Source organism: Bacillus rossius, chromosome 1 (assembly GCF_032445375.1).
Source record: "Bacillus rossius redtenbacheri isolate Brsri chromosome 1, Brsri_v3, whole genome shotgun sequence".
NCBI classification, from domain to species: domain Eukaryota; kingdom Metazoa; phylum Arthropoda; class Insecta; order Phasmatodea; family Bacillidae; genus Bacillus; species Bacillus rossius.
In genome coordinates this window covers 261,287,528-261,311,376 of record NC_086330.1, presented here as the reverse complement: position 1 = coordinate 261,311,376, position 23,849 = coordinate 261,287,528, and the positions used below count along the sequence as shown (strand labels likewise).

At 35.0% G+C, this 23,849-nt stretch overlaps 1 protein-coding gene across 3 annotated transcripts; it reads right to left on the bottom strand.

Annotated features, from left to right (window-relative positions):
* Nucleotides 1-3,045: 3,045 nt before the first annotated feature.
* LOC134527530 (splicing regulator SDE2) lies at nucleotides 3,046-22,947 on the bottom strand. 3 transcript variants are annotated; one of them, XM_063360280.1, is made up of 6 exons: nucleotides 22,746-22,947; nucleotides 12,798-12,912; nucleotides 11,411-11,522; nucleotides 10,312-10,481; nucleotides 4,011-4,098; nucleotides 3,046-3,411 (listed from the first exon to the last, which is right to left on the bottom strand). In XM_063360280.1, exons 1-6 carry the CDS (start codon nucleotides 22,884-22,886, stop codon nucleotides 3,165-3,167), a joined length of 873 nt encoding a protein of 290 aa, XP_063216350.1. In that variant the 5' UTR covers nucleotides 22,887-22,947; the 3' UTR covers nucleotides 3,046-3,164. The 3 variants fall into 3 exon arrangements, with proteins under 3 accessions (XP_063216350.1, XP_063216351.1, XP_063216352.1); XM_063360281.1 differs by lacking the exon at nucleotides 22,746-22,947 and adding an exon at nucleotides 20,901-22,702; XM_063360282.1 differs by lacking the exon at nucleotides 22,746-22,947 and adding an exon at nucleotides 22,429-22,700.
* Between the last annotated feature and the right edge of the window lie 902 nt (nucleotides 22,948-23,849).

Sequence of the window (23,849 nt, the reverse complement as noted above, 5' to 3'; positions counted from 1 at the left end):
ATTTTAATTGTTGGCGTTTAAATATTTATGAAAGCGTGTGATCTTAAAGCACTATTTATCTATTTAGGAAGTAGGTAGTTTCTTTGATTTTAGAAGGTTATTTAAACAAACAACTAAATTAATTCAAAAATTTGAACTACTGCAAGCAAAAAATACTTTATTCCATTTTTATTTTAAAATTAGCCATTGTATTCTACCTTGCTTACACTCTATTATCGAAAAAGATTTTTTTTGACAGAGATGAATACCGTAAATTAATACACAAAACATACATGTTTTCGTATGATACAATAACAGCTAGTGACAGTGACGAAACCAAAATTATTTTGATAGTTTGTATAGAAAATCCCCAACAGTAGTGGTGGTATATTTACGGATTTCTTTGTAGATGGGTACTATTCCACAATAAAAAGGAGTTATCGTCAATTATCAAAGCAGCCATATTTCGTATCTTCTTTGACAGCCTAAATACAGCACCAAATGACGTACTTGGCAAAAAATTAATTCCAGCTGCATGCGTAGATTCCGGGAGGAGGGGAGAATCACAACAGTCAGTGCACACTGAGTTCTTCCATACCACCCGCACTTGTCTTCGATAAAATCTGAACTCAGGTGGATTCAGCGTGACTGACTAAGCCTGCAGTCTGAATCCACCTGTAGGCCGCTGTTGCAACAGCTAAGAAATTTACACTGCTCGTAGTGAACAGTCTGTATGTAACTCGAAAAGGGATTCCAGTTCATTCGTGTATACTTATTCATCATATTATGCAACGTTAAAGTCATTAAAAAAATATGCAAAAATAAAATAAAATGCTAAACATGTAATAAGAGCCAGAAAATAATAATATGCAGTAATATTTAGTGTAACTAAATACTACGTGAACCCTAGAATACAAAGTTGACGATGTGTCGTTGGTGGGAACACTTGTTTGTTCCTGACATTTTTTTTCTTTACAGAATTTAAAAGTGAGTTTGACATGCACTTTTTCTTCAGGAAGTAAGTTAAAAATTTATTTGTCGTTATTGTGATTTAAAAAGTTGATTTGTGTCTAAGAGTAAAAATAAATAATATTATTTTCATCATTTTATTCCCAGTTTTATTACTCAATTATTAGTAGGACGTGATTTCTCGTCGCGGTGCGGAATACTTTTATGAATGAAAGCACATCTGTTCGTGAAAAACCATTCGTCACACAAATGTCAGTTCGAAAGTATAATGTTGGAAATTTTTTTAATGATATAATTTTTGCATTTTTTTCCCCCTGAAAACACAAGCTAACACATTGATTGTTGGTGACAGCATTTTTTGTAATGTATGTAAATCTCTTAATTATGTAGAACGTTAATTAAAAAATAAAAATACATGTTTTAAACAAAATTGACGATTGTTTGCATTTCATTGATATGGACTGGATCGCAACACTAATTTAATGTTTCGAGTTAATAAACACTGTCAGGAAGCAAGCAAGGCAATGCGAGAACATTATCCTTTTGGTTGAATGTAGCGAAAGGGAAAAACAGTCACCTTTCTTGCCACGATCTTGTTCGCAGATAACGCAGGTATAAGTAGTAAATGGACTCCACACAATGACAACCCTCCCATTATTCCGCCCCCCTCGCTGAAACGCCCTCTCCCCCCTCCACCACGGCGCAGGCGACAGGCTCAGGTATATCGCCCCGCCCAACCACTGGCAGTAGCACGTGGCCAGTGGCCCCACGCGCTAAACATTTTTACTAGGGAGGCCCCTTAACGTATGATAAAAGAAAAAAATACAATACAAGCACCCGTAGTTGTAGACTGGAAATTATTATTTCTATTACGAAAAAAAAAACGTGACCCATATGGCGACTTTCGTGACTTATCCGTGACCATGTGTTCAATTCCGTGACTTTTCCGTGACCGATAGACACCCTGTTGTTTACTAACCACGAGACTACTAGCGCCATTAATCCGTACGAATTCCATAGCGCGACGCGCGTCACTCTAATCTCTGGCGTCACATAACCAACCTAAACAACAGTCGCCATTCGCCATTGCGGTAATATTAACTGTAAATGGTAAACAAATACATAGTTTTCGGTTCGTAAATGATAAGAAATAACTTTTCAAATAGTATAATGAAAAATTATTTTACTGAATATACCATAAATATACGTGGAAATTGATACTTAGGTATGTAACTGTTCAATGTTTATAAAACTTACGCTATTTCTTTACTTTATTGTTTATTGGTATATTTTTTTCGTGTGTGGTTAGTTTAAAATTATTAAATCCTATTATTTTTCGATGATTAATTGAATTTTCTTCCCGAAAAGTACCGTAAACAAACATGGAAAGTTGTTAGGTATAGGTAATTATTCAATGTTATAAGTTTGCAGTAGGAGACCAATGATTGGCTCAAATAATCGGCTACGTTTTGCCAATCATTAAGATCGGCAAAATTAACAAAATCTGCCTATTATTACGATCGGGGATCGGCATCGGCCCAGCTCTAGACATGTGATAACCAAGTGTTACAAAAAGATGCCCTGAAAATACATGCCAAGATATGCGAAGGACTGGTTTCAAAATCATTTCAAATTTAATGAATTATGTTGATTTGTATGCTTTGTTCATGACGTAGAATAGAAATTAGTTATAAATATTTTTTGTGTAAATGTTTGTTTTAATTCTTTCTTTTTATGATAAAATGTTAAATTTACATTAAGTGAGGTCATATTTAATGAAATAAATATTTTTGGGCTTTATTACTTTTTTTTTTTGCATAGACTGGATCAAACCAAGGACAGAAATCAATTAATGATTTTTTAAATATTTCCAATTTCTAGGTTAATAATTACAGGTTTTTAAGATAGCTTTCAAGATGGCGGTCAAGATGGCTGACAAGATGACGGATGCTACGATAGTCTAGTGATTGTCATTAATGTGCTTTTACTATCTGCCTTGAATGAGCACTCATTTCTCATACCTAATCACATTCACCTAAATCTTAACAATCCACAAATTTGGTACAGAAATTTTTCAACACCATACTGACAAAAAGATTAAAACATAAATTTTTAATACATTCATTTCAATATTTTTTGCAAAATGTTACATACATATAACAAAACATAAGTACATAGAAATATAAACATTAATTTACATGGAAATTATTTATGAACTAAACAGTGTTCACTATTCCACTTGGATTAGCTTCATCGTAATTTGATCCTGACTCACAGTTACTAGATGACAATTCTTCACAATCACTTTGTTTCTTACTGATGTTTTTAACAGATGATTGTATAGCACCTACGTCATCCATCGATGGACATGAAAGCGGTTTAGCACAACTTGATACACTTCCTTCTTCACTCCCAAGTGAATCATCACTTTCTGTGGAGCTTAGGTCAATTTCAGCATCCAGCCTAAAAATTATTAGATACATTTAATTTAACAAAAAAATACAATCACTTAATTGAAACATTCAGGTTAACCTGGTACTGTATTGAAACTATTACCTGTAGTAAGAAAATAAATCTAATCAAAAATAAATTTTAAATATATAATAAAAAAATTACCCAAATAGCTACAAAAAGGTACCATGTGACCAAAGCCAACTGAGAACCTCCAATTATTAGATAATATTCCAACACCATTCCGATTTTTGGCAAGCTCAAGCTTCTGATCATTTAGAAAAGGGGGCGGGGGGTAGAGGATGTGTAGTCATTTTAATTTAACATACTGTGAGCTTTATTTTGTATTGCATTATTCTTTTAAATTTTTATTTGATGTTTCACCGACACTTAGGTCATTATAGATGGAAGATGGGGGGTGAACGGTGAGAGGAAGCACAGAAGGTGGTCTCAGCCATGGCTGCTATCATTTCCCACTTGCGAACAATCTGGGTGTGGCCCAGCCAGGATTTGAACCTGGATCACATCAGTTTGAGGTTACTGATTTGACCACTCGACCATACTGGCCCAGTCTCCTACAAGAGACATTACAAATGAAATGGAGAACATACCACAAACACGACTTCTTCTTCTTCGAGGCTGTGCTCGGTGCATCTGCTTTACGTTTGCTAGGCCCGCTTTGCAATGAGGCTTTGAAACCTATGGAACATACAGATAAATATAGTACTATTCAAAACTAGTGCTGATATTATGTGCAAACAATTTGGTTGGAATGTCAATACAGGATGTCTAAAATGCCTGGCAACCCAATTTCAGGACTTTTACAAAACAGAAACACTATTCACAGGAATGTGTTAAATATTTTATGTTACAAACCTAAAATATTTTTAGAAATACTTTTCCCATGATTTAAGTGGACAGGCTCCAACTATGTACGTATTTATATTTAATGTACAATTATAAACTAAAGTGATGGGTCAAAAAACCAAATGCAAGTTAGCAAAAAAAAGCCTGTGAAAATAAAAGTTTCATGACTTTCAACACCATAACTATTTATTATGAGTTTTTTGCATGACTTATGACCAGTCCTTCAATTTTGTTACTTTTTCAAGACTGTAGACACACACCGTAATCAAGCTTTTGGATATTGTATACAATGTTGAACCCTCAATTAAATAATTTTTTTGCCTAGCAAGTATAAATTAATTTGCATGGATAGAATTACTTAGCACAATAAAATTAATCAAGTGTTTGTGTGTTTTAAAAATGTACCAAATTCAGTAATGTAAAAATTAATTTAGTAATATTATTTTCCCTATCTCTTTGGTTCATATATTTCATAGAAATAGACAAGTCTGAAAATTTATGGGTCAATTAGAGATGAGCCAAGTTTAGTAATACTAATAAATACCTTAGAGCCATGTCTATACTTGATAATTTTTAGTTGAGTCGAGTTCTTAAAAATCAAGCCAAGCTTGAGTGATTACAAAAATTATAGAAAATAATTATATGTTCCTGGTGTTTATATTTGTTTAAAATTAACAAACTGAAATAAATAAATACTAATATTAAAGTACATGTGTGTCTTCAACGAGCAAGTCATTTGTGTTAAGTAAAAAAGTAAAATATAACTATCAAATCATACCTAATTATAATTTTTTTTAAAATAGAGTATTTTATTCCCACTGGTTTCTGGAAAATGCAATACAGGCGATGGTTAAGTAATTTAAATATGAGAAAATTAGATAACAGCATTTTAAATGATTTTCACCTTACAACTTTTCTAGGTGATGATTCTGAAAGAGAAAATCTTTTCTGGAAAACAATTCAAAATTCTATTTTATGAAAAGTCCTAACATGTTTTCAAAGAGAGCATTGTCATACATGAAGTAGTTTACCAGTAGTTCGCCTTTATAAAGAATGATTAGGTTAGCCAATGTGCCGCCAATTAGCATTTTATGGCCCAATTTTGAATTTGAATTAATTAATTTAATTTATTTGAACTATTTACTTTTACCAGTACTTTTGTAGCTAAAACTTAAATTTTTCCACTCTCTGTACCCTCCCATTTCATCTATGTCAGGCCAGTCTCCCCAATCCTATTCCCAGTCCTAGATCTTATTTTGCCGAGTCTTTGCAAGCTAGCAGTTGCACTCGTGTTATCCCCGCTTTGATGCACGCCCGTCACCTGTAATTCTCCTTCGAGCCATGGTCAGGACGGCTTATCTCTGCGTTCTCCCAGAGCCTGTTCTTCTCGAAGCTCTCCTGAGGCAAGCAGCCTAGAGGCACACCCGCAAGTCGATTTTCTCATTGTATCGACATTTCTCTGGCTTAATTTCCCACCGTAGTGCAGTGTTACCCCCCCCCCCCCCCCTACCTACAGCATTTCCAGGAAACCATGCATAGTGCACTGACCGGCCACCAACCCTGAACCCGGCTGAAGCCAAGGACACCCATCGGTCTTCAAAAGAACCGCCTCTGCCCTCTCGTGGCAGATTTGCAAGTTATTTCCCCTGGGTGTTTTAACACCCGCTAAACGGCTGCCCCTAGACGCCTCACGCCACAAGCAGTGCCCCGTAAGTCATTTCCAAGCCACCAGAGAGCTGCACTAGTCCCCTCCATAAGCTCCATGCTTTCAAAGTCGCCTTGTGCGAGAGATGCACAAGTCGATCTCTTCTTGTTTCGGACACCTCTCAGTAGGTCGCTCTGCGATCGGCCACTAACACCAACTTCGAGATATCAAAGTCAGTATTTCTCAACCACCCCCTCGGAAATCATTGGAACCTTTCGGTCCGGAATCCAATGTCCCCCCCCCCCTTCTTTTCTTTCGAAAGCAATCGCCTGTTTTAATTACGAGTCGCTGCCGCCCCGCAGGGACTCCGCGCCGCGCTAGCAGACTGACCACCTCGAATCATAGACGCATACACAGCAAGACTTCAATTGGTCATCGTACAAAAATGTAGTCAGCTAGTCAAGGGATGTTGTCCCTAATCTCTTTCTTAACCAGTAATTAGTCTGTCTGTGTGCCTAGTAGAAATAGTTATAATTTGCTAAATTTCCTAATTATTTTAATTTATGGAAACGTCCGCGGCAACTGCGCGTGTTCGGCGCTGGTCCTGGCCTCGCATCCTGGCGATATATTTATATTTTAAGATACTTTAAGATACTCAGATTTATTTTATATTATTACGCTACTATCTTACATTTTGTTGCTCGCCATAACACTATTAATTAGGGGTGAGCCGATCAACACATTTGCCGATCATGCCGATGCCAGAAATGTGGTACCGATCATGCCGATTTTTTTGACCGATTAGTGCTTTTTTAAGTTGGTTGAAAAATATGCTCCAAATTACTAAAGTTAAATAATTTTACTTGAAACTACTCATTACTGAATACCCTAAACAAATAGGTTACATATATTTATATGATAAACTTTTGATTTAGACACTGATTATTAGTTGTTTTTCCCATAAACTAATCTGGAAATCTATTAATCCCTTTAACAAAATCTATAACACACTGTTGACCAACTAATCATCATCGTCACACAATTCGAAAATGAATGTTTGTCTATTAATCCCTTTAACAAAATCTATAACACACTGTTGACCAACTAATCATCGTCACACAATTTGAAAATGAATGTTTATTTACATTTTTCTGCTTTTTGACGCGATTTAAAATGCTTTCTGCTTGATATTAAGACGCAGTTCGAACTATATGCCAGCGCCCCCGGCTGACGTGGTATGGCCACTCACGTAAGGCTGTTCCAAACACCGCCACCGTTCGCCCAATCATCTGCTTGCTTTTGTATTTATCGGGTGTCGCTGTTCCAAGCTGACGTCAGTGCCCCGAGCGGTGTCCGTAGGCTTTAAAACTTCGCCTGTTTGTCTTATCTATCCAAACATTATGCCGGAAAGGAAAATAAACGCCGTAGTTTTACGTATTTTTACAGTATATTTTTGAGTTTAACATTATAACGTGAGCGTGTGTAAGCTTTTGTTTGCTTTAGTGCATTTATGACTAATGTTCAGTGGCGGCCATGTTGCGGTGTTTGTTTACCAGTGACGAGTAAAAACACTGTGATTTCGTGTTTTTATACTAAATTTCGTGTTTAAACCCTGTGTTATGGCGATCTCGAGTAAAACTGTATTTTACGGTGATTTCGCGTTTATCGTCGTTTAATCGCGATCGCGAAAAGAACAGGCCCCTATGCATGACTTAATAAATGGTTTGGTGTGCTTTTGTTTACTCTTTTTTAACAAACGTACTTTTCATGAATATGTTTATTTTTTAAGAATAACTTTACTTAATTTTTTTCTGCAGAAAAGATTAAAACACGTAAGTAACGCAAATGTTACTTAAAAACGTCAAGCAATAGTTCTGAAGCAAAATATATGTCGGCACTTTTGTGTTAAGTAGAGATTTTTTTTTGTCTTCAGAAAGCGGTAATCGGCAAAAAGGATCAGCATGCATGAAGCCGATCATGCAAATGACAAAAATGACCAAAATCGGCCGATCTTAATAATCGGCAATCGGCATCGGCTCACCCCTACTATTAATTGCTAAGAATAAATATAATAATGGTAGGCAAGAACCACTCAAGAAAACTACACAAAAATCTGTTTCATTCCTGCTTTAGTCAATACAGATCCTGAGTTCACGAATGAAGTAAACATTGGCTATGTACATTTTCATGTGCTCATCGAAATACTTGCTATTTTTATTTGTGAATAGAAGCTTTCATAAATTTGCCATTTCATTAACTAATTGTGGCATATTTTATAAATAAACAATTTTTAAAGGTAGACCTATACATTTTAATAAAATTAAATACAACATAATTAAAGAATAAAACAGTTAAAAATGTGTGAATGCAACACTCTTGTTTATGCTCTCAAACACATTTTCAGACAGCCAAAGTTCGTAAGTGAGCATGTTTTAAGAACATACTTTGTTTGTTAATAAGTTTTATTTTATGTAATATACATTTTCAATGAACCCGAATAGTGTTTACTGCACCTTTGTATATTGGATAAATCTTTTATTTGGCAAATGTCATTCATAACATCAAAAAACAATGGTGAATCGAATCCACACACCCTGCCAGACTGCTGATGACCCCAAATATTAAAGTTGACCACCTCGACATGTACAGAGTGACATCATGTACATACAATTTCAGAATCCGGTAGGGTCACATCTGAGGACCACCTAATTGTGCCAGGGTTTTAAATAGTTTTACACCAACAAAAAACAAAGTTTAAACACTTACATGTAAATTGTAAGAAAATATATTTTTTTTTCAGTATTGATAGAGCCATAAGTATGCAATTAACAATTTGTGATAGGAAATAAATTTACTTACATTTTCCCCATGCAAACCGTAACATAACACTATTGACACACGAGAGAAGATAATATCTCAACTTGATCATTGTGCACAGAAATTAGAAGAACTCTTCTGAATAGCTTTTGGCAAAATTACATCTTTCGCAAACTACAACTATTTTCCAATATAGTAGCTCGTCTGTATGGAACAGGAAAATGATTCTGGGTATTTATGGTGTCATTTATACCATAAAATTGATCGGAAGCTTTATACAAAATTCAACCAATAGAAAAAAACAAAATTATTAGGTAAAATTAACATCTCGTAAGCAACGTCTCAATAAGTTGGATGCACTTTGTATTTAAAATCAATTCACTCTACGTCTACACCTAAAACCTTCTGTAAAATAACAACTTTGCCATATTGATGATGCGAATGCCCAAGGACGATACAGGTATTGAATTGTTTGGTGATCGGCCGCCAATTTTCAATATGGCAGTGGTCATTAAAATTCATCATGGTTGACGTAACCACTTTAAAGAAAAACTGGCACCAATTAGCAAACTGTAAAAACTATTACTGGTCTATTGTTAATTTGAACTTAAATTGTAATATGTATCATCAAAAGTCTGGGTTTGACATAACATATAAAACTAGCAGACATATTATCTGTGAGAGTGATAATGTAATTCCTAGCGACAAGTAATTTAAGCATAAGTCGAAGTTTTTTCCCTATTGATGAAAATTCATGCATATTTCCTGCTGTTTCCAAAATTCAAGGCTGGTGGCCACCCTGAAAATGTTGTCACAGCTCGCAATACAGCATCCATATTAAAGGGGATTATGCTTCTTCATCTTGAAATTTCAAATATGTTAATAACACGTGCAATAAAGCTTCCGTACTAAATATTTTGGGTGGACTTGGCATAGGACTAAGATTTGGCTACTTGAAGCAAACACTTGTGAACTGTGTGATTATCATGATAGTTGTAGTTGCCCTAAGGAAATAATCTGTTTTTTTTCCTTCCAGCTGTTAAAAACCAAAGCCTAGTGGTAGATATAATGTAACAAGGTGTACCTAAAGACTTTAGAAAATATTATTTATGACATTTAATGCCAAAATTTAAATAAATAGATGAAAACTAATACATATAAAAAAATTAAAAACTCTCAGATGAAAAGGACTTATCACTATTTTTGCTCTGCACCCACAATTATAGATTTTCTTTTTTTTACTAAGTGCAGATTTAGTAAACAAATTTTTAAAAAATGACACTACAAAAGCCAATTGGTATGCATTACCCAGCTAGGGAAACCAAGACAATTAACTTATAGCCAAAAATTTAATTATGAATACTTCCCTGGATTTTTACAAATATCAGACAACAGAAAGTATATATATATAACAAAATTTGCAACATTCTAATATAAACAATGGAACATCTGAAGAAACTCTCCAAGATTTAAAAAAGTCACGAACAAACATTAACCGAAATGGTGGGTAAAGCCAAGCCTTAACAATACTACAAATTTTTTAAATTGAGCTGCACATCTGTCCCACCATAGCGCCAACAAACCTTGCTCCACTGCGTCGTTCACTTTCTCCGTCAGCTGGGAGCGCTCCTGCTCGTAGCCCTGGTCACGGAACTCGTGCCGCGGCTCCGCACACAGGCGCTCCAGCCGCTTCTTGCGCCGTTCTGCGGCCTCCCGCTCCCGTTCCGCCTGCTGAGTGATCCAGTTCTTCAGCCTGCCGACGCAACACAGCCCTATAGCTGACACACACGTCAACTGTTCCTGCCACACCACTTGTTTCCACCAACTGTTTTCGTGATGCACATTCACCACGCAGATAAATATTAACAGTAAAGAAGTGCATTGTGAAGTCCAAACTCCATCTTCCTTATTTTTAATAGTTCATAATTATTAAAAATAGTATTTCAACCCAACATTTATTTGATCTAGCCTACTAACTAGCCAAAAAAATATAAAAACCATATCAAAACCAGCATCAGTTCAGCATATTTAAAAATGCATCTAAAAATATCATAAGAGATGTAAAATATTATGTAATTGGGTCAATCTTGGATGTGCAATTTTTAACTAAGATCACATAAAAAACATTACACAAAACCAGAATAAAAATTCCTTAGACCCATCAATACAGAAGAAGCAGTTCTCACTCGAATGGTTGGTGGTCATACACAACTCCACATACATAACTCAAAAAATCATTTGAATATCAAGTAAGCTGATAATTTTCATCAATTTCTTGTTATTTTCAGACCCAACTATCATATAAATTTATGTAAGTTTATTTTTAATTGTGAATTACACAGTATTCTGAGTTTTTAGGAATGAATTCTCAATATTTACTAAAGATTAAAAAAATTTGCCCTTTTGAACAAAAAAAATGCTAGAATTTGCAAAAAATTTGTTTTGTGTTATTGCAAATGTGATAATTGCATGTCCCTACATATTCAAATACCTTCATGTCAGTATCATTTACGGGCCAAAGAGGTTGAGTGATAAGGATCACCCGCCTCTCACCAAGAGGAACAAAAAATTTGAAAATTCTAAAGAGAAACCATCAACATCCCTTAAAGCCCAATTAAGAACAAAATTATTTTATTTTAAACTTGTATGGTGGGAGTACACTTCAAGTATCACAAGCTGTACCTCTTCTCTTCGTTTATGTCTCTTAGTCGACGTCCACTGAGGTCTCTGCACGCTTCTCTGTTTGTAGTCTTCTCAATCTGCGCCCCGATCGCCCGAAGCATCGAGCCAAAGCCTTTACAAAATAGTCACACACCAACTTAGCATACCAAACATTTTTCTGCAAAACAATGAATTATAGATTTACAAAAAATAATAATGGAAATACTCATGCACCATGAAAACCCAAAATTTAGAGAGCTGCACTTTCTGAAAACTGATTACTCCACCCCCTCCCCCTTGACATTTTTATCCACCGAAGCACATGGCTAACTACATGCAAGTATTCTTTAACAGTGTGTAAGTTGGTCTCCCAAATCCAGGGAAACTTATATACATGCTAAAAAAATGAAGTACTTGGTTGTCAATAAAGTTATTTGAGAGCAGAGACAGATACATGTATTAAAAGTCAGGGATACTGGGGAAGAAATCAGCCATGGCCTAGAATCATAAAACATTCAAAAATTTGCCGGAAAAGATTTCAGGCAACCATGGAAAACCGAACTCAAGTTGGACCAGGATTCCTCTCTTAGTCCTCATGAATGCAAGTCGGTCTTACGACTGTCATACCTTGCTTGGTGATGAATTAAGTCTACTGTGAGAAAAGTAACGCAAGTGCATTTTCAGATTTAGGCACTGTATTACAAAATATAGTATATGGTAAAATATTTATACAGATCACAAAACAATACTGTCAACAAGAGTGTGTTGTATGCCAGCATTATCCACCACGTCACTGAAATAATAGCTCATGACTTTTTCTTTCCATTTCATCATCAAAAAAAAAGTAAATAATATGACATTGATTATTATATTGCACCCATGGCTTAAAATGATACAGTAAGGAGCAATACCTTTCGCAACATCCCGACGTGCATGGAACATGTCAAGCTGTGATAACATCATAGTCAAGGAGATATGGAACCAGAATAAATGGAAATTAGTGATTGGTCAAATCCCAATTTTCTCGAATCCGAATCTCGAATTCAAATCCCAAAGAATATCTCAAAAAAAAAAAAAAAACACAAATCCAAATCTAGGTCTCAAGGGCCAATAATAAAATAATGCACAAGAAATGAAACATATTACGGTACCTAGGATGTTTAAATATTTGTTTCACAAAACTAAATTTTCAGAAACAATATATCTTGGGAAATGGTGACAGGATAGGTATGAAAAAAAAGTTACATACGAAAAAAAAAAAAATTATGTAGTTTCCTTTATTTTCTCTAATATTTTTCTTAGAATCTTTTATCGTCTAGACTGTATTAAATCCTTTGAATACTGTCTGATGGTATTTGAGATCTGACTGGTCCATGGTCTCTGCAGACACGAGAGGGGAGGCACGCACCTCCCTTGCCCCCCCGCAGGCGTGGCACCACGTGCACCACTCCGTCGGTGACCACATCCGTGCTCGAGACTATCTTGCCATTGTGCAGCAGGTAGAAGTCTTCCATCTCGGCGTCCTGCCAACAAGTTTGCAAGAAGAATATTAAATAATCCTATGTTGAAAAACACAAAAAAAAAATTCTATTCCTTCATTTTTTTTTTTACATGTGGAGCTTGCTGACTGGCCCAACTTGCTGCAGAGCCTGTGGAAAATTCAAGAAATCAAAAATTATAATAAATATTTGCTGATTTATTTAATTTGATATTGTGGTGTGTTAGTATTTTGTACAACATGACTTATCCAATATCTCAGGGCCAACTTGTACACACAGCATGCACGTAAAGGATTCATTAAACTAAACTAAATAAAGTTTTGCATTTATTTTAAAAGAAAAAGCAAACATGAATACATGCTCGTGGAAACCAGCAGAAGAATAAGATACAACAAAATTGTTTTTCACTGATTAGCAAATAGGATAACAGGCACCGACTCTAGGACCCCCAAGTGATAGTCCAAAGGAATTAACTAACTTGCCCTCAAATGAAAACAAAATAAGTGTGTTCTCCCCATCCTCCCAACAGTTCATGTTTTTGGCATTTATGAATATGAGTATTTCCTTTGTGTTACCTATGTCATTAACCAGGATCTCAACAGAGTAACGAAGATGGGTGGTGAACAAAATAAGTTATAGCTTAGCAGTAAGTTATAAAGGGTATTTCTCATTTTATAAAAAAAATAACTGTGACTATTACTTTTCTAACCTGTAGTAACTAAATATCAGAATCTTGCTTTGTGATAGTAAAGTATAAATAAAATACTACCACTTCAAAAAGAAATGGATATATTTAATGCAAGGTTAATTATTTATTTAAGTGAAACTTTGGGTGCGATGGGAGTAAAATTTCAAGACCAAATTTTCGTGAAACATTGCTGTGAAACAATTTCTGACACTAATACGTTGCGGATGGTACAGAGAACCTGTCGGGCCCCAATGCCTTGAGCAGGCTCCACGTGGTGGCGTGCGGCTCAGGTGGAACCCTGCCATGCTGCAGGGATAGGCGGGTTACGGCGGTAAGAACCCGCCTGCGCCTGATGCCAGCCGACTTGCTGGCATCTAGTAAGGGAGTATTTGGGCAGAGGGCAACACAACAGGGATTGAGCTTATTGTTGTGCACCGTGCCACGAGCCATATTGGCAAAAAAATGGTGTTCTTTTAAATACCTATTATTTTAATAACATATGTAAATCAGTATTGTGAGTATTTGAGTATATGAGTATTGTTTTAACTGTGTAACTAAAATGTTTTGCTGGTATAATGCTTTTTGTACTTTAGTTTGACAGGGTAAGTATTTTGTCATGAATTATTATTTAATTAATTAAATCACACATTGTATTATAATTATGAGCCTGCGAGCGTGTAAAATGTTATGTCCCACTAGGAATATACTAGTTAAAAAAGTTTAAACAAATCCAGTGCATGGAATATTAACTGTTTTTATTTTCACTTTATGGCAATATGGTTATAATACTTATAATGTAAAGAAATACCATGAGGTAGGTCTGTACCATTTAGTTTTCCGGTTGCGGGGCAGCAGACATGTTGTTCATTCATTGGACGGCAGAACATTATCAATGACTATGAATTCATTGCAGTATGTCTATGAAGCCATTTGCAGAATATGTTGCTCTATAACTCAATGATAAGGTGATATTTTGCAGAACAACAAAATCAGTCTATTAGAATATACTCGATCACATCTAACCTTTACATAATATTAAATTAAATACTAGTTTATTATACTCAAACCTAACTTTGATAATTACTAAAAAAAATTATGGTGTAATTATTTTAACAGCGAGTAATATTTATTGTTAATGATCATTAGTGACTGATCAATAATTATTGATATTGTTATGAATGCAGACAGAACCGCGATATATACGTACCGTTTTTCTACTCACAACTCGTCGAGCAAAGTTGATTACAAAGGTTATATACATTTCCGTCATGCACTTCGATTTTGTGGTTTTAATGCATTTTTGCATTAAAACACTTAGCTAAATTTGCATGTTAAATCTGATTTTGAGGTTATGTTTCGAAAATTGTAATGGAAAATTGTCACTTCAGTGGACGTTACATGTATGGATTCATGTTAAAAATATGCCCATGGATGTGACCTTTGATCCATGGAAGTCATAATTTTATAGGATAGGCGTGCTGGTTTGTGCGGATTGTAGGATACAGTTGTGTTTGTTTTTGCGGATGCATGACTTCATTTATTTTAATTTTAGATGCTGAAACCAATAAAGCATCCAAAAACTGCAGAAGAGATACAAACGAGACTGTGAGCAAAGACTAACAGCATGCATTTAGATAAATGCTGCTTTGTACGAGACTGCTAAAGAAAAAGATAGAGCATAATATAAAGAAAGAAAAGATAACAAAAGTGCAGCTTGTTGCTGAAATAACAGAGAGAACAACAGAACCACAAAATGTAAATCAAGGAATCAATTTAAATAAAAGCATAATAAAAGCCTACTAAATCACTTAAAACAATCCAGAGACAACTGATGATGAGGCAGCACTCGGTACATTATATGATTTAATAGCATGTTCTTTACCTTACCATTATTCTATTTTTGACCACAAAAGGTGTGAAAAGATGGTAAACTTTTTTATTATTAAGGTTGAATCTATAAAGCTAATCAAGCTGTATACAAGTTATGCTGTATGATTTATAAACATGCAAAATCTACCAACACGTTTTTACTTCTTGCTGAAGTTCTACTTCTTACGGGGTGAAATATTGTAAATATTGTTTTAACATTAAAAAAAGATCCCCCAATCAAACCAAACTAAATTTAAGATATAGGCAATGATTAATAAACATACTTTAAGCTATCATCTCTTAATCAATGTTCTCCGAAATATCATCTCTTTTGGTTGTAACAGAAATTGATATCACTAAAAAAAAATTTTCTAAAACATTTTTGATTCCACTAAATCAGTATTGGCAAGATAAAGTTAAACTCAGTATAATAAACATAAGTTTATTATAATTATTTTGGAGTCCACATATGCAGTAAAAAAATACATTATGTCTGGTTTTATTTGGCTAATGGATATTGATATATTTACATAGTTCTGAATTTTCACACAGGCATGCCTGTGGGAAAAAGAGAAGGGTAAAATTTCAAAAAAAATGTTCAAGTAATACTAAGCATAACTAAGAATCAACTAATATTTTAGGTAATAAATTTGATCTCTGTACTCTACATTTCAAATAAAGATGCAATTATTCAAATATCTTAAAATAATGGAGGTATTGTAATAAGGTGAAATTATTTAAATACTCTAAGTATAGTTTAAACCATATTAAATAAAAGAGTTATGAAAATGATGGCATTAACTTAATTAAAATAAAATAGATGTATGTTAAAAATTTTTTTTTAAATTGTCCAGCTCATGTGTAATGAAAACGTGTTAAGTGTGCTTTTATCAAGGTAAAATATATCCTCGAACAAACTAAAACAGAAGTTATAAAACCAGATACTTCATCTATACTAAATATTTAAAGTCCTATGCATTAAAAACTTTTAGAAAGTATCATTCTTAAACGGTTTTGCTATGAATTAAATTTTTATGCGCCTGCCAATTAATGGTGTCTATTTCCTTAGTATAAATTTTTGGAATAAATCACATATCTTTCTTTAAATGGTAAGATTGCAATTACACCCTTAAATTGCGGGAGCGAAGCCACATGCTATTAAGCCGTAATTAGAATAGCTTGTCGCTTCTGTCCATCTGTCGCAGTGGCGTAGCGTGCCATCTCGGCGCCTGGGGCGGGAGACCTATTTTGCCGCCCCCATTCTATAGGTGCTTCATTAAAATTAAATTTCACATGCAATGAGGTACCTTATATTGAAGTTAAAATAGGATGAGCGGTTTTACAAGCGGATTCTACGGGCCTTATGAGCAGCGAAGTCAGAAATAACTTTGTCAAAATCAATATTAACAGCCAATTCTTGTTCAATTGACAATATAGCCAAGTTTGATAGTCTAGCGGAGCTCATAGTAGATCTGAGGTAATTTTTTATTAGTTTCAACTTTGAAAAACTTCTTTCACAACTTGCAACACTAATCGCCAAAGTCAAATATATACGAATCAAGATGACTATATTTGGAACCGAAATTCCGAGATTCAGTTTTTGAATGAACTGGAGGAGCTCCAGTGGTCCTTTACAACTTATATCTTCCTCTGATTCAGAACAGGCAACAACAACAAACTGCTGAAGACGCTTCCGCTCTATCTGAAACTCGTCCTTGTCGATGTCTTCTAATACATGGGAAAGATCCCCGAACTTGCTGTCCAAAAGTTTCGCTGGCATCAAAAATCCGAACTTGTCCGATATTTCTTGAATTTGCTGGAATCGAGTCGTCATTTCTTGAATGATCTTGTCGAATGATGCGATAATCTCTCGACGGATTTCCTGTTCGTGAGACAAAGCTGCATCTTCAGAAGATTCATCGCCATGCATGCGTTTTTTCCTGCAAATTCTTCTCGTTTTGAGTTCGATTCCGAGTTTATCGCAGAGAGTCTTAGCAAAGTCAATTGCTTCTTGCACGAAACGGTCTCTACTTTCCACTAAGAGGGTTTTCAAAGCGCAGAGTTTCTGAGCACACTTATCCACACTTAGTCCTCGTTGCTGCAGGTAAATCTGTGCGTCATCTACTTCAGGTAGCACTGCAGCCCAAAAGCCAAGAAAAGTTAGGAAGTTAAATGACTGCATGGCTGTCAGGAGAAGACTGGCTCCCGATCTTGTTTCGGAAGTTTGAGATGAATCTGTTAATTGTTCCAGTACCTCAAGAACTACCTCAAACTTATTTTTAAGCATCTTGACAGCTACATGTCTAGCGCTCCAGCGCGTTTCAGTGACTCGTTTTACTGCTTGACCTGTGACGGCAACCAAAGCGTTCCATCGAACAGTTGATGCGGAAAAGAAGGCAAACAGCTTCTCCAGAGTTCCAAAAAACGTCACGGAATCCACTGATTCAGAAGCAGCGTGTACCCCAGCCAAGTTTAGTGAGTGTTTTGTGCATGCAACGAATATAGCTTTCGGATTCAGTGCTTTAATCCGGGCTTGAACTCCATTGTGGATCCCTGACATTGTGGCAGCATTGTCATAAGCCTGTCCTCTCAGATTCTGTATGTCCAGTCCGTCTGATGTTACCTTCGCGATTATATCGTTGCTGAGATCTTCTGCATTTTTTCCTTTTGGTTCGAAGAAGTCAATGAAAGATTCTATCACGGCGACTTTTTCTCCTTCGATATGTACGAACTTGGCTCATTTGGTCATTGTGGGAGATGTCTGGTGTACTGTCGAAGATTACGCAATAATATTTAGCTTCTTGAATACGACGGATGATGGTGGATCGAACTTGCTGTCCCAGTAAGTTTATAAATTCATTCTGGGTTTCTGGAGATAGATACGAAACTGAGACTCTTGCTCCCAGCTTTATCTTTGTCAGGTGTTCCATTAGAAGAGGGTCGTATTTAGCTAGGAGGTGCACTAACTCCAGAAAGTTCTCGCGATTGCCACTATCATCTCCTCGAATGTCTTCTCGATGTCCTCTGAAGGCCAGATTCTGTTTGGCTAAGAACTGGATAATATTCAGCAACCTGTACAGTACATCCCTCCACTTCTTCTCCTCACTTTCGAAAACTTCTTGTTGTTTCTGATCGATGGTTGCTTTACAGTTCAGGCGAACTTCCAACTCCTTCCATTTCAAGAAGCTCTGTTCATGGCCCAGGCTATTTTCATGGTCTCCTATTCTTGTATTTAGCTTCCACCATTTTTTGAATCCTTCATCAGATGCGAAGTTAGAGCCGGAACTGCAAAACAGCTTGCAAGAAAAACAATACAAGGATTGCCCCTTTGACCCCTGGTGTGAAACTATAATTTGTGGATTTTTGGGATTTAAATTAACGGACTAATAAAACTGAAACTGGGATTTTACGTTCAGCGTGTTTCACCCAATCCCTGCCAGACCTAGAAGAAAAAAGGTGTCGACCGTTAGAAAATGACTTAACTGAGAAGGGCTTGTAAACCCATAATTTGTAATTTGCTAAATTTTTGGTATATTTATTTTCATGTTAAGGTGTGTCAATTTTTTGCTAGATTTCGCCTATGTTAATTGGTATTTACAGCGGTGATACGCCCGGTGCGTATCTATATTTGTATTTGTATTTGTATTAATATGTTCTTATATATTTTTAATGCCTTTTTGGTAATTATATTTAATTTTCGGAGCTCCGAAGTATATGATCAAATTATAATTTTCTGGGGAAATTGTTAAAGTTTTTTTTTGGAATTATTATATAGCTATTTTTTTTATAAGTAGTAATATGGCATGTATTTTATGATGGATGCGCCTATTTGTGATGAAACGATTTTATGATATATATATTTATTAAATGTTGTCATATAAATTTTGCGTCTTTTGAACTTGCTGCCTCCTCTCACTGTTCGCAACCTTATTAGTATTTTTTAAGCCTGCTATTAGTTTGGGTTTTAATATTTTTTTTTTTGGTTTACCTGCGCTCGCGGTACGGGGCAATATAGGAGTTTTACTGTGTCCCGGTTTGCGGAAGTTGTTTGGTTTGCCCTGGGTTAAGGTCAAACTTTACAGTACAATGCGTAGTACTAAATTCAATGAGTGCGAAAGAGAGGCATCGACACGGGCCGACGCGTGAAACAAAAGATTTTGTATGAGTAATTAACATAATGAGTGCCGCTCAACTCGGCTCGCGCGGCGTGATGCGATGTTGCCGTTCGTATGTAAACAAACAAACGTTATAAAGAGCTCTGTCAGTGATTTCGCAGTTTTTCTTTTAAATAAATATTAAAAAATAGTTGGTGCGCAAAATTTTAGATAAAAATGGAACATTATAGTGTGTCTGACAAATGTAATGAATGAATCATAGATCAGATCTCAACCCGCTTCACCGGCGACCCGCCCCCGCGGGCTGCCGCCCGGGGCGGGCCGCCCCCTCCGCCCCACCCACGCTACGCCACTGTCTGTCGGTCTTTCAACCACCAAGGGATTCACAACACTTTGTTCACCCATCAAAATATTTTTCTATGTACATGCTACCAACTGCAGAGAAATTTTAAATTTTGGAGTAACTTTATGTTTTGAATAATTATATTAGTTCGACAATCATGCGAAGCTATGCACTTTTAAATCATAAAACAAAATTATTTTAACTCTGGTATTTATTTCAAAATTATTAGAGTAACCATGTGTAATTAATTACATTTCTGTGAATCAATTACTTTTTGTTTGAAAATACAACCTTTAAAATATGTCCAAAGATAATTTAAAAATTATTATGTAAGCATCTACAAAATTAAACAAACTTGTAAACATTTGGAGGTTATAATTAAATCCATCCATCCGTCAAAAGTATGAAGTTAACAAGCTTTTGACGGATGGACAGATGAATTTTTTGAGCCATATGTATAGCTGCAGGTCATATAATTGGTGATGGAGGACGGATGGCTGGAGAGACGAGCTATTGTAATTCCTGCTTTAGCTAGTAACAAATAAAGTAAAACTTTGTGACGGTCACATCACTGCATAGGCTATCTAATGTAACCTATAAACAGTAATTTCTCAGAAACCAGTATGAATTTTGAAACACTCTTTTCAGGGAAAATTAAATAGAGCAGTACAGTTTATAGTGTTCAAAAAAAAATTCAGAATTTTATTATTTTATTTACCGAATAACTGCAACATTAGAAATTTACTCAGTAACACCCTCTTAGATAATAATTAGAAAACAAGCCAGGAAGAAAAAAAATAATAATTTATGGAAATTGTTCATTATCATAATATATCCAAGGTTATACAGTGATCTTGGTGGCATGATACTGTAAATATTGATCCTGTGGTACATGATGCTTGCCATTTTAATTTAGTACGTCGAAAGATTGTGCACATATAACAAAAACTTGTGATATAACCATAAATTATTTTCTTAAGTTCAATAAGCAACTTACGATCATTATTTATTGCTTTTACCCAATTTGAAATTTTAATAAAAAAAATTTTAACAGAAAATGGCTTTCCTTCAGAATTAACAAAATGGTGAAGCAATCTTGTGGTAATACTCGGATATAGGGCTTTTTAGAACGGAAAGAAAAAAATTGGAAAACATGGTTTTCACACACTACACACATCCCTAAAATAACCCTAAAGGGATGGTTTCTTAATTCCTACTAGTTTGTGAAAAATAATAGTTTATAGCTTAATTACTATACCAGCATCAGATGTCATGGCTTCGGGGAATGAAAAGTAAATACAAACGGAAAATATGTTTTTCAAACGGTTTCTTAATACCTACTGGTTCGTCAAAAATAACAGTTTAAAGCTTACATTACAATACCTGTGTTTTCACACTGCTGCTGACATTCATTGTCTACCTGTGATTTGTATTTCTTTGTTTATCACACCTGTAGCCAACTATGGAGAATAAAAAATACGCTAATTCTTCCATTTTATATATTGAAGTTTATACCTTGATCATGAAGACTTTATCCTGTTGGCTTGATCTTGGGTACATGATGCTTGCTGTTTTAATTCAGTATGCTGGAAGAACTTGCACATGAAAGAAATTGCGAAACAATTAAGAATTATGATAGTAAGTTGAAAAAATTCCTTTTTATTCAGCTTGCAATCATAATTCATTATATGACAATATTTTTTCTATGTATAGGACCTTATAACATATCTACTGAATTAAAACAAAAAGCCTCATGTACCACAGGTTCAAGCCAACAGGAATATGCCATCAGGATCTTTTGACATATTGAACTAAAACAGCACACATCATGTACCACAGGATCAAGCCAACAGGATCATGCCATCAGGATGAAGACTTCAGGATCCCGAAATAAACTTTGATACATGAAACACCAGCCATAACGAACACAGAAAATATAACGGCTGTAAACAAAAAATTCCCTAGAAATACTGTAAAAAATCAATGTGTCAGCTACTTCAGTGCACAGCACGTATTCCTCACAAGAAATTAATGATGTTAACATTTCAATTCAAATGTTAGGCTCCCATTAGACTCGTTCATTACATCACTCAAAATAGTACGTCCTTTAAATGCACTGTAACATAACAAACATTCTGTAATACAATTACATACATATTTTAATAAAACAACAAACATGAAATACAAGCATTAAAAATTCCTTACAACTGCAATAGTCATTATCTAAACAAATTTCATCATTACACCACCTTCAGTAAACATAAACAATGAATGTACGTGATTGCGTGAATACATAGGTATTGTAATGTAGATGTGAACTGGTATTTTTTTACAAACCAGTAGGAATTACGAAACCTTCCTTGCAGGGTGAATTCAGGAACGTCTCTAGTATATGTAAAACATATATTTCTATTTATCACTGGTATATAATGAGTGGCGGCGGCAGCGTAGAAGAACAGGTATTGAAATGTAAGAAATAAAAATTTATTTTTTTCCACAAATTAATAGTAATTACAAAACCATACCTTCGTTGTAAATTTAGGGACGTGTGTAGTGTGTAAAAACCACGTAATAATATTATTTTTCTTTCAGTCTTAAAAAGCAATGATATCCGAGTAGTACCATTCTTGTGTAAAAATTTGAAGCCCACATGCACAGATAACAAAAATCGAAAGTATGAAATGAAATAAACCAAATTCGGAAAACGTGCAACAAGTAAAAGTACTGTTTTCCTTATTTTCCATCTGGAAGTGACATTTATTTCAATTAAACATTATCTGAAAAGACAAACACATTCCATCGTAACCTTAAATGCGAGTTTATTTTTAATATAAAATGTTACCACAGCGTCACTCGTCTTGCCAATTTTCAAAACTTCAGGAAGACCTTTGCATTTTATTTCCATTTTAACTATCAACACTCTACTCGCAGAGTAACAAAAGTTTATTTCCAAATATCTATTAAACAACGACTCTCTGAACATGAAGAAGCTTGTCTGTTTGTAATCAAATACGTCACTAGTGATTGAGCGACATCGCGACCATTGAATAAAAATTATCGACTAAATCGATAGTCAGAAACTATCGTTAGTCGAATCAAATTTGAAAATAATTCGATTAAATTTGTTTGTAAGGGCGCGGTTACACGGGAGTCTGAACTACTTGAGGTGAACATGTTCAGCTGTTGAGTGCGGTTACACACAGTCTGAACATGTTTCGTTCGAGGCCATTTCTCATTTAACTTAAACAGGTTGGCAAAGTAGTTCAGATCGACATATCTTCTACATTAGCCTCTGATTGGCTGGTTAGAATATAAACAGTCTTTTGCAGAAATTCTAGATGTAAAGTGTTTCTGGCACAAGTTCGAGTAATATTTTACCGAATGCAACAAAAAAAACAACAGATAATTATATATATTTTTTAATTTATCCTGACCTTAATTTCTTAAAACTGAGATAGGTACTCTCGCTCAAAAAATAATAAAAAATAAGTTTAAAAATTTTACTGTGCATGTTTGAATTCCCGATTTGTAAAAAAATATTGAGCAATATGTAAACACATTTCATTTCTGCTGATAATGCTGTATAAACAAGTGAGAAAATCCCGCGTTTTCTGGATGCAATTAAAAAATAGAGATCAACAACACAGTCATTCGTTGACAGTAGACAATCGGTTTTAGAGCTAAACACACTTTTCAGCAACTACCGTGTAACCGCACACTTTCGCGTTTGTAAACGTGTTTACTTAAACATGTTCACCTGAAGTAGTTCAGGGTCCCGTGTAACCGCGCCCTAATACACCTATTCCGCACTTAGCACGACTAATTAGTTCCTAAAAATGCTAGTGTTATTCGAAATCACGTATTCTGAATAATAAGTTTCAATAAATAGTAAAGCTAATTTATTTAATGTGTTCCAAAATCGTGAAGGAAAAAATATATTTTACGT